At 53.1% G+C, this 22,218-nt stretch overlaps 1 protein-coding gene across 1 annotated transcript in view; it reads left to right on the top strand.

The window, feature by feature from the left end:
* The window catches only part of ERGIC1 (endoplasmic reticulum-golgi intermediate compartment 1), an 88,290-nt gene that overhangs the window by 30,766 nt on the left and 35,306 nt on the right, over positions 1–22,218 (top strand). Inside the window, exons 2-4 of the mRNA XM_004587421.3 lie at positions 1,284–1,345; positions 8,664–8,736; positions 21,390–21,484. Of these exons, the coding sequence (XP_004587478.3) occupies positions 1,284–1,345; positions 8,664–8,736; positions 21,390–21,484 (230 nt within the window). The remainder of the gene's footprint in view (positions 1–1,283; positions 1,346–8,663; positions 8,737–21,389; positions 21,485–22,218) is intronic.

Genomic DNA, 22,218 nt, shown 5'->3' with positions numbered 1-22,218 from the left:
GTGTGATTATGGGAGTTGAGGCACTTACGCAAGAGAGGCAGGCCCCTGTGCTGGGCTCAGCAGGCTCCTGTTGTTTCGCAAGCACCCAAGACTCTTCCTCGTCGCCTGAGGCCGCAGCCCAGCCGCTGGCCTCCCCACCAAGTCAGTTTGCCTGGGAGCCTGGGAGCACCTTTGCGGCCAGAGGGCTCTGTGATAGTGGCCACCTGAGGGATAGATTGCACCCACACAGGTTCAAGTGCAGGAAAGAGTGGGGACTGCCTTGCCAGCTGCCTGCAATGGGTCCCCCACAGATGTGTGCTTCCTTTGCTCCACAGCCTCTCGGGGGTCTTATGTACCCCACTTTGCAGGTGAAGAGAGTACAGCTCCAAGAGGAGCAGTCATCTGCCTAAAGACATAGCTGTGAGGCAGAGGAACTGCTAAGATGTGCGCTAGGGTAACCTGGTACCTCTTCATCCCCTAGCCAGATACAAAGCAGAGCTGGAGTTAAACCCATGTCCGCCTGATGTGGAAACCCTGCCTTCTCCCACCGAACCCCTCCACCTAGCTTCCCAGTGCTCTGCTGGGATCCGCAGGAAAGAAAGGCGTCTGTCTGCCCTGGGGGGGAGGCAAGGAGGGAAACATTGGGAGTCGGGGCCAAGGACTCCTGGCAGGGTTTTGTGTTAACCTCATCATTTCTTAGAATTCCAAAGAGTCTGCAAGGAGCAGGTGGCAGGAGCTGGTGGGAGAGAGTCAGGGAATGGAGCCAGGAGGAGGAGGTGCAGTCAGGAAGGGGAAGAGGGGGTGGAAGAGGTGACGCGAGAATCAGCGACGCCGCGTAACTCGAGGGACTGTGCGTTTCCCTGCTTCCTGTCGCGTCATTGCCGCCCGAGACAGCTGTGGGGTCATTCCACACTTGTCTGTCAAAGGCCTACTATGTGCTAGCCCATGCTGCGGTCTGGGGACACAACCAAGAGTGATAAGCTAACGAGGTCTCAACCCTCGGGGGGGTTACAGTCTAATAGGGAATAAATCAGCATCAGCAGATGAGGGGGCAAGGTCGTTTGCAACAACCTTGGGTAAGAAGTGCCATGAAGAATACGCAGGGCATGTGATCAGAGGATGGAGGGGGTGGGTTTCCAGCAGAGGGCTCCTGTGAGGCCTTGGGGAGCAAGGGCTCTTAAAGGGATGGAAGGAGGCTTGTTCTAGAGAAAACGGTGCCTTACAGACCCACACTGCGTGGTGCCTTCCACTGCCTGAGCCCCATCCTCTGCCCACCTCATTTCTGTCCCATCTCTTCCCTACAGGTTTGACATCTACAGGAAGGTACCCAAAGACCTCACGCAGCCAACGTACACCGGGGCCATCAGTGAGTAGTCCCTCTGGGGATGGTTACCCGCACCTGCTTCATCTGTCCCCCCTGACACTTGTGTGTGCTTTCTCTGCAAAGAGCTTATAAGGTGTATTAATTCGTTTATTTAAAAGGTGACAGGGAGGGAGGGAGAGACAGAGAGATCTTCTGTGTGCTGGAGCACTCCCCCAAAATGGCCATAGTAGTCCAGGGCTGGGCGAGGCTGAACACGGGAGCCAAGAACTCAACCTGATTCTCTCACATAAGTAGCCGGGCCCAAGCACTTGGGCCGTCTTTCACCACCTTCCCAGGTGCATCAGTAGGGAGCTGGATTGAAAATGGAGCAACTGCGACTGCAGATGGCACCCTGATATGCGGTGCCCAGGTCCCGATGCCAGGCACTGTGCAGAACTTTTGATCCATGGAGGGAAGAAGCAAAGTTCTCCTTCTGGGCCTTTCACGTGATCCATTCTCATTGCCGTAACCCTGCAATGCACGGGGATCTTCTGCTTCTAGAAGGATACGTGTGATGTCACCAACACAGCTCAAAAACCCCTTATTCCTAAATCTAAAATCTGATGGGCTCCAAAGCTGAAATATTTTGAGCACCGGCAGGATTGCCACCGGTGCCAAATTGCATTCCTGAATCTCATGCTAACAGGGTCACATTGGAAAACACAGGCATCTCGAAACCTTTGTGTGTGAAGTCACCTTCAACCCACCTGTGTGAGGGATCCGTGAAACATAAATGAATTCTGCAGTTCGAGCTGGATCCCATCCCCGAGCCATCTTGTTACATATCTGCAAAGATGCCACAACCCCCAGAAAAGCTGCCGTCCGAAGCACATCTGGTCCCAAGCACTTGCAATAATGGATCCTCACCGGAAAGTTACTGCCTCTGGTGGGGAGCAAAACAGGTTTCGGGGAGGAAGAAACAGATCTAAATATGCTTTTCTCCTGTTGCTTGTTCTGAAAATCATGAACCCATCCAGACATGGGTGTCTAAAGACCGTCCTTTAAAGCAACAAATGAGGGCTCCGTGGAGAAGCAGGTGATAAAAGCCTGAGTTCTGCCTCCTAAGAGGAAGAGTTTAATTCTCCTATCCCTAAGAGTGGGCATACACTAAGTAACTCACTTCCAAAGAATAGAGATGAGAAAGCAGGGGTAGGGGCCTGACCGTACGGAAACCTGAAGCCAGCACCTTACCCCAGGCCCCAGCGGCCAGTGTCACTGGTGCCGAGTCACCTGAATGTCACCTCTGTATCTGTGATGGGGTAAGTGTGGGCACCTCTCCTCAGTGGGATCTATCCAGAACTCTTCCAGCCAGGCTTGAGTGTAACAGTGCCAGCCTCGACTCCGGGAACACGTCCATAGATGCCCGATCATCAGAAAGTTGTCAGAGACCTTCAGAAGTAGATCAGGAGAAAGACTGAAGAACTATCCCAGATTTTAAGGACTGAGGACCCAGGAGGAATAAGTACAAACAGGGTTCTGGATGTGTTTCCTGGGACAGAAGCAAGGCATTTGTGAGAAGACTGGTGAGGCTGCGCATGGGTGTTTGTGCTGCACCACTGTTGGTGTCCTGATTGTATGGACTGTGGTGTGGTCGTGTCGGACATGAATGCTGCAGCAGGCTGGCTGAAGGTTGCATGTCGAGACCTCTGCTGTTTGTGCATTGGTCATTATTCCACAATTTTAAAAAATGATACTTAAATCCAGGGCATCTGTCTGTAAGCACGTGTGCATCATTCTTTGGATGAGAAAATGAGCGCAGAGAAGCACAGTGTTCCTGTTTCACAGCTCACAAAAGGCGGAGGCAGAGCTAAGGCCCTCCCCATGGACTGTCCCAGCCCCGCTGCTTGAGCAGGGCCCTGGGGCCAACAGGCATATTAGGGGACTACTGGCTTCTAGGGCAGCCATTCTCATTTGGAAGATGACCTCACCTACCCTTCCCCCTCTTACTCGCCCCTCCTCGCCCTCACACCAGTCTTGTTGAAATTGCAGGGATGCTCTTTGAATGCCAGGTAGGGAGCCGAGTGGCTGGCTGCACATCAGCCGGTCCTCCAGTCAGCAGAGCTGCATTCGGTACCCCACTGAGCTGCTGTGAGACCTTTGGTGGGTCACTTCACTTGTCTGAGCCTTCATCTCCAGATTGTGTCCCTGGACTTTTCTAGCACCAGATACTTGCTAAGCCCTGAGGGCACAGAGTCCTCTCCCCTCAGGTCTATCTTGCTGGAATCCCCCCACCATTCCTCCAAGGTCTGCAACTCCAAAAACCCCACAAGTTTGGGTCTCACCCCCCAGGCAGGGACGTAGAGGGCATGTGAGAGAAAGGGGGCTTGTATAACAGAGTTTGTACACCTGCTCAAGCAGTCTGCGGAGGATGCCGGAGGCTTCCTTCCCGGCACCTCCCAGCAGCCCACCTCTTTCCTCCTCTGGATCTCATTTTCCTCTGGTCCAGGATGTTTAGCAATCAGACGTGTGCCCCCCAAGAGGTGTTTCTGAGAAGCACTGTGGGGTGGGGTGACCTGCTTCACCATCTCCAACCCTTGCACACACTGTACCCTGTAAGACATCGGACCCTGTGCTACCAGCGCAGATACCATCATGTTCGCCCAGCTAGCCGCATGTGCTGTCCCTCCCCTGCCACCTGGCTGGCCTGTGGTTTGTCACTGGCGCCCTGAGTCTACTTTGCGGCCGGCAGACATACCTGCCTGTATCTTTCTGCATGCCTTGAGCAGTTCTTTTCTATAGGGCACCCCTCCCAGAAGAGGATTCACTGGGGCAAAGGGCACATAGGTTGTGACATGCACAAGCTCTTGCCAAGTGGCCGTCAGCGGGACAGGATCTGAGATGTCCCAGATGCGATGTGAGGGCCAGCCAGCGAAGGAAGAGCATGAGGCATAGGAAGCTAGCCCTTAGCTACCGAGCAGTGCGCAAATATTTATTAGAGCAGGCCCCGAGAACCAGGACCCAGGCCAAGTGCTACAGCTGCGTCAGCGAACAGCTCAAGTCTGCATCCTGAGGAACGCTCTCCGCAGGGCGGGCGGCGCCAGACACTTGCTGTCTCACCACAGGGTGCTTGATGCTGTGGATAACCAGAGAACCCAGGGTGCCAGCGACTCCCAGGCCAGGGGTCAAGTTGTGCAGCCTGCACGTATGTAGCCAGGTGACCTTGGACAAATTCCAAGACCTCGTGGAGTATTGGGTCTTGGGTCCATGCCCCCTTCACTGGTCATTGCTGAGCCCTGTGAGCCCGTCTTCTCCTGGGGTCACGTTCCTGCTGCACAGCATCACGTGATTTTCAGAAGGAATCTGGAGTCACAGAGAATCTTCGAATTGTGTTCCAACATGGATGGGAAAACCTTCAAGTCTTAGTTTCCAAATGATTGTTTTTTCTTGTTGATGGAAATGCTTGCTGTCTCTGCTGTCCACCATTTTTTGGCTGGGTGCGGGTGGAGAGGGATTCATTTATATGGTACTTATTTTGTGCCTTCTCTGAGCCAGGTGCTAGACTCTGAGGTCAAGGCAATGGTCGTGAGACCCCAGATCAAGGACAGGGCTGAGAGGAGCAGGTGCAGCAGGGCAGGTGTAAATTAGACCTTTAAAGTTCCGGAGTGACAGCCAGGTAGACCCAGTGCTTGTCCTGTTGGCCTGCTCAGAGCCTTGAACATAATAACTGCCTTTGAGAAAGAAGCCTTCGCCAACATGCCCCCCCCACCTCCTGTCTGGAAAGAGAATTTTGGGGTGCATTGTCAAGGCGGGCTGGAGGGACAAGACAGGCTGCTGGTTCCAGGGCCATCTCTTCAGACACACTCCCTTGTTGTACCTGTTCATCCCAGTAGCACCCAGTGAGTTGCTGGGAGCCTGAGGGCTTGGGAACAAATCTGAAACATGGCTCCTATATGATCCTGGGCAGAACAGGTGCAAACTTGAGGATGAAGTTCATCATGTGTGTGTACACTGCAGTTCTCCTAGCAGGTTACTGGGCTACAGCCAGCACAAGAACAGGACACATGAAGTTTGGAGGGCCAGCTGATCTCCTCTAACCAGTTTTCTCAGCAGCCAATCAATCAAGACATTTGAAATTTGCTTCTGGGCCTGGCATGGTAGCCTAGCGGCTAAAAATCCTCGCCTTGCACATGCCGGGATCCCATTTGAGTGCAGATTGTAATCCCAGCGGCACTACTTCCCATTCAGCTCCCTGCCTGTGGCCTGGGAAAAGCAGTCGAGGATGGCCTAAAGCCTTGGGACCCTGAACCCACGTGGGAGACCTGGAAGAGACTCCTGGCTCCTGGCTTTAGATTGGCTCACTTCCAGCTGTTGCGGCCACTTGGGGAGAGAATCAGGGCACGGAAGATCTTCCTCTCTGTCTCTCCTCCTCTCTGTATATCTGACTTTCCAATAAAAATAAATGAATCTTGAAAAAAAATTGCTTCTATGCCTACAATGTAAAACAAGTCAACTATAGCTATTGTGCACAAACCAAAGGGAGTTTCTTGGGACATTTGCCCCTGAGTGGGCAGGGTGTAGCTGGATAAGGGTACTAGGTGACACTGCTGTTCACCAAGAGAAAAAAAGGAACTTACATATGTGGGGACTCCAGAAAGTTCATAGACAAATGAGACTAAAACCTGAGTTTATTTAACTGCAAAACATCTTAAAATCTGTGCATCCTGGTGACCTTTATGGTAAACAGGTGTCGTGAAGACACTGTGTAGTAAACTTCAAAAATGTTTTGCAACTGGAGCTGGTGCAGTGCAGCACATTAAGCTACCACGCATGACTCCCGCATCCCATACTGAAGTGCCAGTTCAAGTCCCAGCTGCTCCACTTCCAGTTCAGCTCCCTGCTGCAATGCGTGGGAAAGCAAGGGAACAGAGTCAGGTGCTTGGAACCCTGCCAGGCGTGAGGGAGACCAGGATGGAGTTAGTTCCTGGTTCCTGGCTGCAGCCTGGCCCAACCCTGACTGTTGTGGCCATTTTGCTGGCCAAAAAACAAGGACCAGCCAGTTTGTCAAGTCGGCTTCTCCATGTCTCCAGACCTTTTCCCTTTCAGCATCTCCAGTTGAGCTACAGCACTCAAGCACTGGCTCCCTGCACAGGCGGTTTCAACCCCTAGTGTCTGTGCTATTAAAACCTTTGTTTGTCTTTTTTTTTTTTTTTAAGATTTATTTTATTTTCATTACAAAGTCAGATATACTGAAAGGAGGAGAGATAGAGAGGAAGTGGAGCTGCCGGGAGTAGAACCAGCGGCTATATGGGATCAAGGTGAGGACCTTAGCCACTAGGCCACGCTGCCGAGCCCTGAACTTGAACTGTGGTTATGCAACAAGGTGGAGGAATCCACCTTGGTGGGAGGGTTTGGGGAGTGGTGGGGAGAATCCAAGTACCTATGAAACTGTGTCACATAATACAATGTAATTAATGAATTAAAAATAATAAATAAATTTTAAAAAAAACCCTTTGTTTGTTTGTTTGTGTTGAGGGCGTAGGGCACCAGAGCAACCGTGATGGTCACTGCAAGAGAGGGGGTGGGGATCCAAAGTTGGAACTAAGTAAGGACCAGAGAAAGCTCCCCTCCCAAGTCCCGAAGGAAGTTTACTGTTCTGTTCCTGAGGACTGCTCAGGGCTCCTGGCTGTTGTTCTGACATTAGATTCTGTGAGGAAGGATAGACAGGGACCAATAAGGAAAGCTTAGAACCAGACAGGAAACAGTAAGCTTGGACTCACATATACCTTACTAGGTAGGACACAAAGATTAGTTACTCTTCACTAAGGTATTGAAGATTTCTCTGCACACCCCTCCTAAAACTGCTTTGCACCTGAATTGTTAACATATGCCTAGTTAGAGTTATAAGCCGGTTGGTACTATCCTAAAATCCACCAAGTTCAGTATAAGGTGTATAGCAGCTGGGTGTGTATAAACAAATTGAAATGTCAATGAAGTAGTCACAAGATATGGTTAAGAACTGGCATTTTCTGACATATTGGTCGCTCAATACCATTGTCAGTTAACTCCATAATGTTGCAAATTGTTGTTGATTTATGTTGTGGCTTTTCATTGGATGGGATGATATTCCGCCAGCTCTACTTTCAGACCAGAGATGGTCTCCCCAAGAAACTGTTGAATTTAGCTGGACAATAAGATGCTGGACTCTATGCATGGTACATGCTTGCAGTATAGGAACCATGACTGGGTTTGAACTGTACTACTGCAACAATGTGGAGGAATCCATCATGGAGGGAGGGCATGGGGAGGGGTTGGGGGAATCCCAGAGCCTGTGAAATGGTGTCATAAAACGAAATTAAGTAAACCTTTGAAGGAGAGGCAAGTGTTTGGCCTTGTAGTTGAGATGCCCTGTGTTCCATAGGCAGCTCTGGCTCCTGACCCTTAACTGCTGGCCAGGGCACACCCTGGGAGGTCAGGGTGATGGTTGATGTGGTTGGTTCCGTGCTGCTCACAGGCAGCCGTCCATTGAGTTGGCAGGCATTTGGGAGAGTGAACCCATGAATGGGCGCTGTCTGCATCTATCTCTCTAACAAATAAATGAAAAAAAAAAAAGACTTTTTGAAGGAATAAATCCCTGGATGCAGATACTATGATTGTGACAGTTCTCTAGGTGAGACTTATTAGGTAATCCAGGGCACACAGCCCTTAAGTGGTGGGACAGAGCATGGCCCTGGCCTGCCAGCCTGTGCCCTCCTCTGGGATAAGCTCAGGTGAGCTGTGGTCAGCCCTTGCTCTGTACCTAGGAACTGATTCCCTGCCGTCTACAATGCCCAAGGATGCCTCCCGTGTCCCCAGGCCAGGCCCTGGAGCCATGGGGTTCACTCTCTGTCAAAATGATTTTGAAATATCAATAATCAATCTTAAAAAGAACTGTCAGAAGCACAGCTCTTGGGGTCGTCATTGTCCTCCCTTGAGGGCGATGTCGGCATCCCCTCCAGCAGACCTGGTACCGAGTCTTGGGAGTGGGGAGGCAGCAGGGGAAGGTAAGACCAGGGGCAAGCTGATGGGTGGGCTCAGCCCTCCTGTGGGCGTGAGGACTGGGTGTTCTGGATGCTGTGTGGGCTCTGTGGCTCATTCCACATGAATCCCGGATGTCTGCCTTCAAGAGCTTTTATAGGAGACTGGGATTCCATGGCTGGATCTGTGCCAGCCACAGAGGATTCCATGAGTAAGAAGGGGTTTGAGGGTGCAGAGAAGTGGACCCCACCTGCAAGCTGTGTGTCCTGAGGCCTCTGTTCCCCACAGCAGAGGGCTGGGGGGGGCCGGGCTGCCATCTGCAGTGCCCACTGCCCTTACCGTGCGGGTCTTGTCTTGTTTCTTCCAGTTTCCATCTGCTGCTGCCTCTTCATCCTCTTCCTCTTCCTCTCGGAGCTTACCGGTTTCATCACAACAGAAGTGTAAGTCATGCCATCCTGATGATACACCCAGGGATTCTGGGATGCCAAGTCAGAGGGAGGGCTTCAAAAGGAGAGAAACTTCTAGAACCTTCCTGGCACTCTTTCCAGGCTCGTTCTCCCATTTCCTAAAAGGGTCGTATACTTGGAGAAGAGAGTATCTTGGGGTAAGAGGAGGGGTGGCGCTCTTCCGTCTCCCTGTCCTTGGCAGCCGTCCACTTGGCCGGTGGGCCCTCTTGCCTCTGAGTCATGCCACGGCTGTATGTTGCTGGAGCTGCAGGCTTTTGGAGCAACAGGGGCCTCCTGCTTGCCAAGGGGGCGAGGGGGCTGACGTTGGAGTCCCCCAACACCGAAGCCCAAACATGCTCACTTCTTAGGCCCACGCTTAGAGGGCAGGAGCTGGGCTGGGGGTGGTTTCAGCGTGGGCTTCCTGGCGGTTGTGACGCAGAGTTAATCGGCCCTAATTCCTAGAATCATGCAACACCAGGATAGCCGAGTCAGCACCTCCGGGGCGTGTGTGTGTGTGTGTGTGTGTGTGTGTGACACAGATGCCATCGGAATTATTCAGTCACACTCCTCAGAGGTGAAATTCGACCCCAGGATCTTCCTGCCCCAGGCACTGGCCTGGGCCTTCCAGAATCCAGAAAGTCATCACAGACCTAGGCCCTGGCCACACCCCCAGCCCTGCTCCATGCTGGACTCTGCTTTTTCCATTCATGGAAAGCTCCTGGTTTTCCCCCCTGTGCTGCCTCCCCCTCAGCCAGTGACTCTGACTGGGGATGATGCCAGCCAGTGCTGTATCCTCATCACAGGAGAGGGAAACTGAGGCCCAGAGAGGTACAGGGGCCTGCCTCTGGTCACACAGCAAAGACGTGACCCCAGAGTCAGCCTGGGTCCTCAGCCCACTGCTTCTGCCTTCCCATGCCACACTGCTGGGTGTAGCTTCCCAACCCTTTGCTGGCCAGGAGCACATTGGTGCTTCCTGACGCCCTAGTCCTGTCTTTAATCCTCCCGATACCCAGGCCTAGTGGCCCTCCACACAGTCGAGGGGGAGCAGGGATGGGGGGAAGCACTCCAGCCAAGGCCTGGGGAGATGGAATGAGATCTCCCCAAGCACTGCTCTGCTGTGGCCCCAGCTTTGCCCAGCCTATGGTTGTCTGTACTGCTGGCCAAGTGAGGGAAGGGAGACTGGGGTTCCAGCTCCCTGCCAGCTCTGGATGAGGTGTTGTCTGCTTCCCAAGACAACCCCCTCAGCCGTGTAGGGGTTGGAGAAGGGATAGTGTACCCCTCCCCACTGGGGGCCAGCCTTGTTCTCAGTCCAACATCTTTTCCCCCATGCATGTTTTTTTTTTAAATTTATTTATTTTATTACAAAGTCAGATATACAGAGAGGAGGAGAGACAGAGAGGAAGATCTTCCGTCCGATGATTCACTCCCCAAGTGAGCCGCAACGGGCCGGTGCGCGCCGATCCGAAGCTGGGAACCAGGAACCTCTTCTGGGTCTCCCACATGGGTGCAGGGTCCCAAAGCTTTGGGCCATCCTCAACTGCTCTCCCAGGCCACAAGCAGGGAGCTGGATGGGAAGTGGAGCTGCTGGGATTAGAACCAGCGCCCATATGGGATCCCGGGGCGTTCAAGGCGAGGACTTTAGCCGCTAGGCCACACTGCCGGGCCCCCCGCCCCCATGCATGTTTAAGGCCCCAGCATCTGTGAGTCAGGTGGGAGCAGGGAGAGCAGCAAAGAGATCCAGATTTGCAGCACCGCGAAGTACCTGCCATGTCTCAGGCACCTGCTGGCCCCTGGGAGAAGGGGCTGCTCTGCCCAGCTGTGAGGTCCTGAGCCAGGGAGGAGTAAGTTGTGGCAGCCCCAAGGCCCAGGCACCAAGCATGAACAAAGGCCCCAAGGAAGGAATGAGCTGCTATGTGAGGAGCAGAAGGAGGTTGTGGGGTGGCTGGAGGGACAGGTGTGGGAGGTGCAGGAGTGAGAATACAGATGTGGGCTGGACCCTGTTGCAACACGTCAATGGGCTCCACCACTCCTGGGCCCTGGGCTCCGGGAAGCAGGGCCAGGTCTGCAGATGGCACTGGGTGGGAGTGGCTGATGAGCTGTGGTGCCGGTGGTAGACACATGTGACTCCAGGGCAGTGCACCTGTCCTTGCATGGAGAGGATTGATTGTAGTGTTACCTGTATCCCAATGATGATATTCCAGGCCCTTGTTCCCACATTACCAGCATGCAATGTGGAGGCATAAGTGAGGCTGTGCACAAGTCACAGTAAATTTAAAGTGAGAGTGAATGTACTTCACTCCAGAGTGTGGGCAACCCCACATGGAAAGATGCTCATCTCTCTCTCTTTTTTAAGATTTATTTATTTTTATTGGAAAGGTGTATTTACAGAGAGAAGGATAAAGATGTTTCATCCACTGGTTCATGCCCCAAATGGCCCCAACAGCCAGAAATGAGCCAATTCAAAGCCAGGATCTTCCTCCGGGTCTCCCATGTGGGTCCCAAGGCCCTGGGCCATCTTCCACTGCCCTCTCAAGCCACAAGCAGGGAGCTATGTAGGAAATGGAATAGCTGGGACATGATTGGCACCCGTTTGGCACCCTGGAGGATGCAAAAAGAGTATTTAGCTACAAGGCTATCACACCAACCCCCTCTTAAAGATATGTTTATGGGCCTGGTGTGGTAGCCTAGTGGCTAAAGTCCTCGCCTTGCATACACTGGGATCCCGTATGGGCACTGGTTCATGTCCCTGCTACTCTACTTCCCATCCAGCTTCCTGCCTGAGACCTGGGAAAGCAATAGAGGATGGCCCAAAGCCTTGGGACCCTGCATTCATATGGGAGGCCCAGAAGAGGCTCCTGGCTCCTGGCTTTGGAGCAGCTCAGCTCTGGCCGTCGTGGCCACTTTGGGAGTGAACCAGCAGATGCAGGATCTTTCTGTATCCTTCTCGCTGTATATCTGCCTTTCCAATAAAATAAGTAAATCTTTAAAAAAAAAAAACAATAAACAAATGAGGTTCTTGGCCACAAGCACTAGAAACTGACAGGCTAATTTTCAAAGAAAAAAAAGACATATTTATTTACTTTAAAAAGAGTTACAGAGAGAATAAGAAACAGAAAGATCTTCCATTTGCTGGTTCACTTTCCAGATGGCTACAATGGCTGGAGATGACCTGGACCAGAACCAGGGGCCAGGAGCTCCAGCTAGGTCTCCCATGTGGGTGTAGTTGGCTTAGCACTTGGGCCCAGGCACTTTAACAGGTTTGATTGGAAGTGGAGCAGCCAAGACTCAAACAAATGCTCACATGGAATACCAGCACCACAGATGGAGGCTCTAACTCCTTTGCTACAGCACTGCCCACCCCTCCAAATACCCACTTTCAGTGAACAGAAAGTTGCCCGTGAGGAGAGAGTCTGGGAGAAGACCAGAGAGAAGAAGCACCAAGGGCCAGAAGCTAGAAGGCAAAAGGGGGCCACTCTTAATATGTAATAATCCCTATTATGGGGTAACAGGTGGTACCCTAATTGAATAAGCAACCAGGGTGGAATTGGAGAGGGCTTTGGGGATTTGCACCTCCATTGGAGCTTAACTTCCACATAGCTGTTGTGAGGTGGTTGTCTTCCTGGTGTAGAAGCAGGTAATTCTCAGCAAAGTGGGCGTATTTGATTGACAGGGAAGTGGGTAGTTACAAAGTACAGCCAGACAATTAACTGCAAGAACATCTCATCTCCCTCCACATCCACATCACCGGAACTTCACCCATCCCTTTAGAGGTCCCCAAATCCGAGGATACTCAAGGCCCTTCTACAGAAAGGCATGTGTTCTCTGTGCTGCGGGGTTGTCTCGCTGCAGACCGTAAATCGTCATGCCAGGGAGTCTTAGTCACTGACATGAGGCAGGGGCTACACAAATGGTTGTAGATAGAATCTGTGAGTGTGGAACCCACAGATTTAGAAGCCCGGTTGTGTGTCCACTGGTGATAAGTCAAGGCAGCGGGCAGACAGAAAGAGGACACAGGTGCAGGCATGGGATGCAAGGATTTCACTGCCAGGTACTTCAGGTGGCACCTGCCGTACTTCAGGACCAGTGGGTCCGTCTCTACCTGCATTTATTCACATCCTGTGTGTTCTCCACTAAACTCTACGAGGTGCAAAGGCTGCTCTCCCCAGACTGATGGGGGGCGGCGTTTGAAATGTTAGCTGAGAGTGTGTACTGTGAAAACACGGTGTGTCAGTGTCACCTTTCTGCATGCAAATCAGTGTATCTTCTAGTTCTATCTTCCATGAACACTTTAAAGTCCCCTGCCCCTCAATGATTGTTAACTTCCCTGCCCCTTCCTGCACTCCGGCCCCTCACTGCCCACCTTAGAGTTAAGAGTGGACCCCGAAGTGCCTCCCACCAGCAGTGTGAGCAGTGGTATTAGCTCAGCCCATGGTTAGCCAGGGCCCTGAGGAGAGAGCTGTAGATACGCATATTGTTGTGTTTTTAAAGATATCTCTTTTGTTTATTTGAAAGACAGAGATGCACACACAGGAAGATTTTCCATCTGTTGTTCCACTCCATAACGCCCCCCCCCCCCGAAGCCTGCAGCAGCCAGGCTTAGACAAGGCCAAAGCCAGCAAGCAACAGACACTGTAGGTCTCCCACGTGGGTGACAGGGACCCCTGCTGCCTCCTAGGGCACTCCAATCCAGACTGCTAGGACGCAGCCTTCCAGGGCAGCCACCTAACCACCATGCCAAATGCTTGGCCTCATGTGCAAGTTTGGCTGTTAGAACTTGAAACTTGGGCCCAATGCAATAGTGTAACAGCTAAAGTCCTTGCCTTGAACGCGCCAGGATCCCATATGATCACCGGTTCAAATCCCGGCAGCCCCACTCCCCATCCAGCTCCCTGCTTGTGGCCTGGGAAAGCAGTGGAAGATGACTCAAAGCCTTGGGACCCTGCACCCTCATGGGAGACCTGGGAGAGGCTCCAGGTTCCTGGCTTCGGATAGGCTCAGCTCCAGCTGTTGCAGCCACTTGGGGAGTGAACCATCAGGTGAAAAATCTTCCTCTCTGTCTTTCCTCCTATCTGTATATCTGCCTTTCCTTTTCCCATAAAAATAAATAAATCTTAAAAAAAAAAAAAGAACTTGAGACTTGAGCAGGTGTCCCTGTCACCACCGGGAGCCCCAGCACACCGCCGAGGAGAGGCGGAGGGCTTTCAGCCCCACAGCTGTGGGTTTGCCGAAGGCAGAGGGCAGAACTATGCCCTCCCATGAGCAGTGTGTTCCCCCCCTCCCCTGCTGCAGCCCTGGGGACACCCCAGGCACTGGGATCCCACTGTACCCCTGAAGGGGAGGAACATGGGGAAGGGTGGGAGGAATAAAAACACAGGTGGGGGGTCCACTTTCTGTGTTTGCCCTAGGCTCAGCACCTCCCATCCTTTGCATCGAGCTGCTGGAAAGAGGGAGAAAGGAAGGGCCGGAAGCTGCCTCCACAAGGATGCTGGAGCCCTGGTGGCCCCCGCCCAGAGGGTCTTCCTTTACAGAAGGGTCACTTACCCCGGGAAACCCTGTAGGTTTGGAAAGAACCTAAGGTGACAGTTGTACTCTTTTTTTTTTTTCTTCCACAGCTGCCTCTGACCGTTTTGTGACCACAGAGGGTCAGTGTCCTGTCCCCTCCTCCCACCTACCTTGCGCTTGTAACCCCAAGGAAATGAAGTCACCGCTGGTTGGGTCAACATTGCCCCAGCCCCAACCTGCAGTTATCAGTGACATAAGAGGCTTATTCTGGCCTAGGCCCAGAGGGAGGGAGGCCCATTTGGGTGCCTTTGCTCCCACCTGGGTTCAGCCAGGCTGGGAAGGATCGTTGGCAATCGGCCCCATGGAATGTTCTGAAACGCTCTATCTCCAGGGAGCCACCCCTCCTCAGGGAAGGTGGTCACAGAACATTCCAGCCATTGCCTGTCCTCAGTCTGACAGCTCTGCATAATCATTTACCCAGTGAGGCTTCATAATCATGAATCATGGTGACCTGTCACTGATGGGCTAATACCACTCAGGGTACTTTCCACGGTGATGCACGGGCAAGGACAACATGCCAGGTGTACCTGCCCTGGCTAGCAGCTTATACCGCTCGTCATCCTCACAACGGTCCTTGAGATGGCTGGGGAAACTGAGGCAGCAGGTTGGCAATTCAGGGGAGCTTGGGTAAAGCCCAGAGGATGTTGGAAACCAACAGCAGACCGCCCTCTCCTACCAACCTACCCTAAAATAATGCCCATCTCCATCCAGAACATTCTGGAGTCCTAGAACAGGGATCCTGCTGCTTTCTGATTTAGATATGCCTTCCTGGGGTGAAGTAGTTTAAACAGGTGGCACCCCAGGAGGTGGCAGCTTGGAGGTGACCTGGAATCGGGTGTCTTCACACACTCCCCATGGCAGACCCAGAGGGGCAAGGCCAACAGCTGAGCCAAGGTTATCTGTCCTGAGCCCAGCTTGAGGACAGGACTGGGTGAAGCCTGGTGCCCACATTAATGGGTGTCAAGGACCATCCCTCCCCCCCATTGTTCACTGTCGGAGGCCTGAAGGCTTCCGAGCAAACCTCTTGTGAAGTTAGGTTTAGGGCATGGCTACCCCAAAGCATGGATCTGGGGAGGAGGCCCAAGAGGAGCAGGGGGTGGGCCAAGACCCAGCCGCTGGAGGTCCAGGGATACCTACTGCACATTCACCTGGGTGGACGGGCTTCCTCCAAGGAAGATCTAGAGGAGCTGAGATTCAAAAGTCGAGGCCTCCTGTGTGCTTGCTGGAGTGACCTACTTATCTCCCTCCCTACTGTCACCGGACCCTCGCTGTGGGCCTCACTGCCACCCCACCGCCACTGAGGAGTGCATTTCCATTCAATCACATAATTCAGCCCATAGGTCAGCAACCTCAAGCAGGAATCTGAACTATTCAAGCGCTCTTCTAAAAGTAAATAAAATCCTTTTCCGTAGATGTCATCGGCCTCGCGCCACAGCATAGGGATTACAAGATCCTCTGGCACATTCCACTGAACCCACCCACCCACCCCGCAGCACCCGTACCTTTCTTTCTCCCTACAAGGCCACCCCACGCACACAGCCTGGGCCTATTGCGCCCCAGCCTGGCGTTGCCTACCCACTCCTTGATCAGTGCACCCCCTGTCTGACCTATGAATGCCCCGTGCTTCCCAGGAGTACGGACTTATAGCGCCCTCCTCTTTCAGCAGAAAGCCCCAGTCACTGCTGCCCTCCTGGGTGTGGCAGGTCAGAGGTGACAGAGGCAGATTCGTGGGATGCAAAGGGAATAAGCCCCGACCACCTCCAGGTCCTGCAGCTGCTTGCCCACGGCAGGGTTGGAGTACACCTGCAGATGATCAGAAAGAACAGCGAAGCCTAGTTCACGGGTCTGTTGGGGGCCACATGGCCCTAGGCTTCTCAGCCATTCCTGTCCCAGCTAGAAAGTGTGAAGAGTGTGGCTCTGAGCCCCAGGTCTCAGGGTTCAAATCCTGTCTCCGCCTCTCCCTGGCCAGTTGTCTCCTCCGAACCATTTCTCACTGATATGAAAGCCCCATACTCACCCCATGGTCCTTGGGATGGGTTGGGTACTCTGGACAAGACGTCTCCCTGCTGTTACCGGGCCCTGGGCAAATGCCAGCTGGGGGCAGTGCTAAACACCTGATACCCTCTAGGGGGCTGTGAGGTGGGGGCAGTCAGAGCCCCACCTCTCATCAACTCCTTATGTATCAAGACTGATCATGACCGTGTCGTGGGCATCGATTGAGCACTTGCTGTATACTGAGAGTGCTCAGCACCCTTTTGTTGTCTTTCATCTTGTCAGCTACCCTTTGACACCTCCCTGCTTTCTACCAGCCTGTCAGGGGTGGTAGGGCGACGGGGCTGAGGCTGCTGGAGATGAAGCCCTGCGCCCAGGGTCAGTCATTCAGGAGGTGACAGAGCTGGAGTTGGAACTCTCTGCCAACCGGCATCTCCCCTGTCATGCTGTACTTTCTTTACCAAGAATAGCCGTGGTAGGCCCTTGTGAGAGATGAGTGACATACACAGACATCACACATGCACTCAGCCTCATGTGTTCTCACACCACACATACATAGGCACTCCTGTAAACTCACATCACAGTGATACATACGTACTACTGTATCATACTACACACTTGCACTCCTGCCCTGGGCAGCCCAGAGCTTCCCCACTTGTCCTCCAGTGTTCCCTGCGAAGTACGGGAACCCCGGCAGACATTTAGAACTTGTGCGCCCAGACACCTCAATGGAGACACGGCTGGGACCATCTCCCCAGAGGCCCCCTGGAGTCCTGTGACTGCCTTGGGCATGCTTCCGGAGTCACAGGAAAGCTGCTCCACTCTTGAGTAAGGGAGCAGAGGCTTAGAGGTGATGCTGCTTGCCCCTGGATGCCTCAGCTCCCGAGGAGCAGGGCCACATCTGGGTGGCCCCAGCCACTACTTACAGGAGGAATGACACACACACACCCCGCCGCTGCCCGCAAGAGTCACCACCTGCAGGGAAGCATGCTTTGGAAAACCAGTTCATCCCCAACCAATGAGGTCACTTAGTGAAGGTGGCCCTCCGAGGGGTGGCCGTGGGCAGGCGCCAGGCTGACCTCATCAGGCAATGGCATGGGTGATTCAGCCATGTCTGTCCCGCAGCCAGGGGACCTCAAGGGGGAGCATGGAGCAGCCACTGTTACATAACAAGCCTGGGGCACTCCTCCCTGGAGGCCCAGTCTAGTCCAGAAGACAGGAAGTGTGCCTGGGAGGGGCCCCTGGGGCTTCACAGGTGAGCTCACCTAGGTGTCACACCTGGGATTCACCTCGCTGTTGGCTGAGGTCACCTCCCCAGCATTGCTAGGGGTGACATCATTCCACAGTCCACCAGCCTGGCCAGCTGGGAGAGGTGAAGAGCTTCCAGAAGAGGCTACTCCACTGGGCTCTGGCTCTAGGACCTTAGGTTAACCATGCAGCCGGTCTGTGATTGCACAGCCTCTCCAGCCAAGTATTAAGACTGGGGTGGGAACCGGGGAGATTGTCTGAACTGCAGGGACAGCCAGTCCCTGGCATGCTGCTTGCCCTTCTCCCACTGCCTTGTCTGCTGTTGGGTGTTCCCTGTCTCATTTCTGCACCCCCATTTCCTTCTCCCAGGCATTGAGGAGAGCAAGGGAGGTTGTGGGAGCTATGAGACACTTGGAGTTCAGGGTTAAGACAGACCTGGTTGAGATTCTGGCTCCAGTGTCTCCTGTTGTGTTTAAAGTAAGGGTCTGGGGGCTGGTGTTTGGCACAGCAGTTGACACAGCCTGGGGCAGTTCTCATCTGGAATCAGAGCACCTGGCTTTGGATTGTGGCTTCTGCTTCTCATTGCAGCATCCTGATAATGCATTCTCCAGGAGGCAGCAGGGGATGGTGTGAGTCATTGGGGTTCCTGACACTCAACCTGGGGGGCTTGAATTGAGTCCCTGGCTCCCTAGCCCTGGCACCAGCACAGCCCCAGCTGCTGCTAGCACTGGGGTAGTGGAGTAGTGGATGGGAGAGCTCTCGCATCCCTGTCTCTCAAGCAAAGAAATAAAAACTAAAATATAAAGTGAGCATCAGGGCACTTCCTAGGAGCAGATGGTACCATATAAATGCACACAGTTGGCCTTCTCAGATAGCACCCCCGCTTAGACATGCACACACACCCCTTAAAGGACTGGGTTTCAGTCTTCTGAAGGCTAAGTCACATCTAGTGTTTCTAGGAGCACCCACAGAGACCCCAGGAGGAAGCATCCCTGTCTGTCTGATGAATGCCTCCATTCCCTATTAACCATGCCAACCATGTTCCCCCAGATTGTCTGACCGATTGGATTATTTGAAAGAGAGAGACAGAGGTATACCATCCACTGGTTCACTTCCCATCAATGACCATAATTGGAGTTGGGCCAGGGCAACATGGACCCCAGGTCTTGAGTCTTCATTGCTGCCTCCCAATGCACCTGTTAGCAGGAACCTGGATCCCAAGCAGAGAAGCTCGGGGCACAAACGCAACACTGTGGTTGGCGTGGGATGCTAGTGTCTTACCTGCTGTGCCCAATGCTTCCCCGCCCCCCTTTACAGCTATGGGAAGGACCCCAGAGGCGTAATAAACTGTATTTTCAGTTAGCAACTCATCATTGGGCAATTTATGGGGGTATAGCGTGGTATCTCAGGACAGGTAAACATGGGGGAATATACAGTGAGGCTACACTTCTTGGCTGAAAATTTCTAAAGCCCTCGGTTCCCACTCCTTTGGCAGACACCACTCTGCATGGCAGAGCACTTGCCTATCCTTCCCCCCGTGTAATCATGATTTTGTACTTGCTGGCCAATCTCCCCTGTGTCTGTCCTCCCTGCTTGCCCCAAGTGACACAGCCCCAGCCCCACCATCTCTGGCACTTTCCCAGGGAGGAGCCACCAGTAGGTTCAGAGCAGCTGTCCCCAGCCACCAGGGAGCTCATCAGGCATGCACCCTGGACCCTTCAACCTGACACAGCCCCTGGAGCTGAGCGTCGCTCTCTCCACATCAGTCCTGCACCTGCCTCTTTGCAGGGGGCTCCCAGCTCAACATACAGGGGTCTAGACAAAAGTGTGGCTACCCTCAGACTGCCCCATATGTGTATGGTCCATTGGCAAGTCCTATTTGCCCCAAACGTGGCCTGCATCCCAGCCTCCTCTCCATCTTCACTGCACTCAGTCCAGGCCAGCACCATCTCCCACCTGCACCCCACCAGGCATGGCCTCCCTGTCCCAGGTGGCCCCTGCAGCTGGTTCTTGGAACTGTGGCTGTCCTCAGCATCCTCCCACTCTGAATGCATCACCACACTTGCCTTTGTTGTCACAGCCAGGGTGGCTTGTGTCTGGTTCTGCTTGTGAGCCAGGACAGCGGATCCCCACGCCCAGAGCCCAGTGCTTGTCTCCTGAGCATCATCCTGGCAGTCACCCCAGGGTCCGCCATCCAAGCACTCAGTGTTGTTAGTGGCGGCATGTTTACTTAGGAAGTGAGTGATGTCTGCTTCTCGTGTCTGTAAGCCTGATGGAGGCAGAAACCGCATCTGTCTGGCCCAGGGACGTTTCTAGTACCTGATGAGTAGCAGGTGCCCAAAAAGTGTTGAGCAAATGCGTGTGGCAGTCACATCCCGACGTGGTGCTGCTGTCCCTGATGGCCAGGGGACATGGCTGCCTGTGGGGCTGGACCGTACTTCCTGCTGTTTTAGTCAACAAAACAATCACTGAGTTTTCTCTGTCCCTGTCCCTGCAGCTGCTGTGACCATGTAACTTTATATATATATATTTTTTTGAAGAGTTACAGAATCATTTCCCGATCATTCTCAAAATAACCACAGTGAATAGGGCTGAACCAGGCTAAAGCCAGGAGCTCCATTTGGATCTCCCGCGTGGGTGCAGGGGTCCAAGGACTTGAACCATCTTCTGCTGCTTTTCCCAGGCCACTAGCAGGAAGCTGGATCAGAGGTGGAGCAGCCAGGACACTCACCAGCACCCATAGAGATGTCCGCATCACAAGTGGAGATTGAACAAGCTGCATCCCAACACCAGCCCCAGACTGTGCAACTTTAGTTGGAACTTGATGGATGTGACCACACTGGGGATGTCTGGGAGGGGAGACGGTCATGGGTAATCTAGATGAACCAAGAAAATCACCCCAAGAGCTGGGGGTCAGCATTGTGATGCAGGAGGTAAAGCTGCTGCCCACAAAGCCAGCATCCCAAATGAGTGCCAACTGGGTCTCGGCTGTTCCATTTCCAATCTAGCTTCTTGTTAAAGTGCCTGGGAAAAGAGCAGAGAATGGCCCAAATGCTTGGGTTCTGCCAGTCACATAAGAGACCCAGATGGAGTTCCAAGCTCCTGGCTTTGGTCTGGCCCAGCCCTGGCTATTGTAGCCATTTGGAGAGTGAACCAACAGGTGGAAGATCTCTAACTTTCAAACAAATAAAAGAGAGGGAGGGGCCTTGAGTCTAGGTGATAGCAAGAAAGCAGAAGGAATTCTGGCCTGGCACCCATGGAAGGAACAAAGCCCTGCAGACCCATTTTCACTTTAACCTCTGAAAGTCAAAGAAGCCAAGTATTCTGGACACTGGAGACTGGATGGTGATTTGGTACAGCAGCCACCGGACATTAACACGGTGATGTGGGCGTGTCTTACACTCAAGTCCCAGCCCAAGGGCTTTGTAGGGATGAGTACCAAGGAATTTCTGACTTCCCAGCCAGGTCAGCAGAATCTCAAGACAGGAGGCTGTGGATACTGTGTGTCCACAACCTCCATTTCTCATTGTAGTGTTCAAAGCACACCATTTTATGGGGGATACTCTCATTACTTAATGAAGAGTGTCACGGAGCTGAACATAGGATGTGCCAGAAAACCGAAGTTTGAACTTGAATCTGTCTGACTCCAAACAATGTCCCCTTGCCAGTGTCTACCTGCTCCTCAACTGCCCTGTCCTGAGTGAACTGGGAGCCTTTGCTGCACAGGCTCTGCCAGGTCAGAGGTCAGGGTTGATCATCTGAGTGGTGACCTTTAGGGTGTGCCCTGCAATTGGGGATCGCTGTCCCCGTCTCAACAATGGCTCTTGTACTTGTGTCTCCTTCAGTGTGAACGAGCTGTACGTCGATGACCCAGACAAGGACAGCGGGGGCAAAATTGACGTCAGCCTGAACATCAGTTTGCCCAATCTGCACTGTGAATGTGAGTACCCTCCAGGCAGCCCTCCCCCGCAACTCCCTGCTTCAGCAAGATGCCTTCTCTGGGCAGCTGGATGTGTGATTATGCTGTAGGATGTCTGGCCAGGCCAGGTGAGCAGGGCAAGCTGCATCAGCATTGCAGGCGAGCCCCTCACTATTTCTGGAAGCGAGTGTGATCTATCGTGCATGTGCCTGGAGGTTTTCTGTATGTTAAACACAAAACACACTATCCCTAGGGGTCACCACTGGAAAGCCAGAGGTGAAGGGTGTCTCTTGGCAGCAGAACCCAAGTTTCGTGTGCAGGTGATTGGCTGTAAGGAGTGGGCTCTAAGGGAGTCCAGGGTGTGTTCAGTTGATGTCCAGTGTTAGCCAGGTGGCACGGGACTCTGCAGTGTCAATGACAACCATCAGCTTGGTTCCATCCAGCAGCAATGGGACCAGCCTCTTAGACCTACGGCACTGGCTAACAACAAAAGGTGCTAGGTGCTTGGGAATCACGTGACCTCCTCCAGCCGCTCAAAGCTGGGAGGCTTGGAGTCAGCCAAGTTGTCAGGAGCAGGGCACAGCGTTGAGCCACCAACAGCCGGCACCTACAACAGCCAGCTGTGTTTGGCACCATGAGCCCCAGTAACGAGGCAAGTTCTGACAGTATCTGTTTTAGGAAAAAGACAGGAAACTTGGCATTCCACTTCACTCTTGACTTTCTGTTTTAGCCAAGAGAATGGATCTGTTTTTACT

This window comes from Ochotona princeps, chromosome 19 (assembly GCF_030435755.1).
Source record: "Ochotona princeps isolate mOchPri1 chromosome 19, mOchPri1.hap1, whole genome shotgun sequence".
Classification (NCBI taxonomy): domain Eukaryota; kingdom Metazoa; phylum Chordata; class Mammalia; order Lagomorpha; family Ochotonidae; genus Ochotona; species Ochotona princeps.
This window is presented reverse-complemented; position numbering and strand designations above follow the sequence as displayed.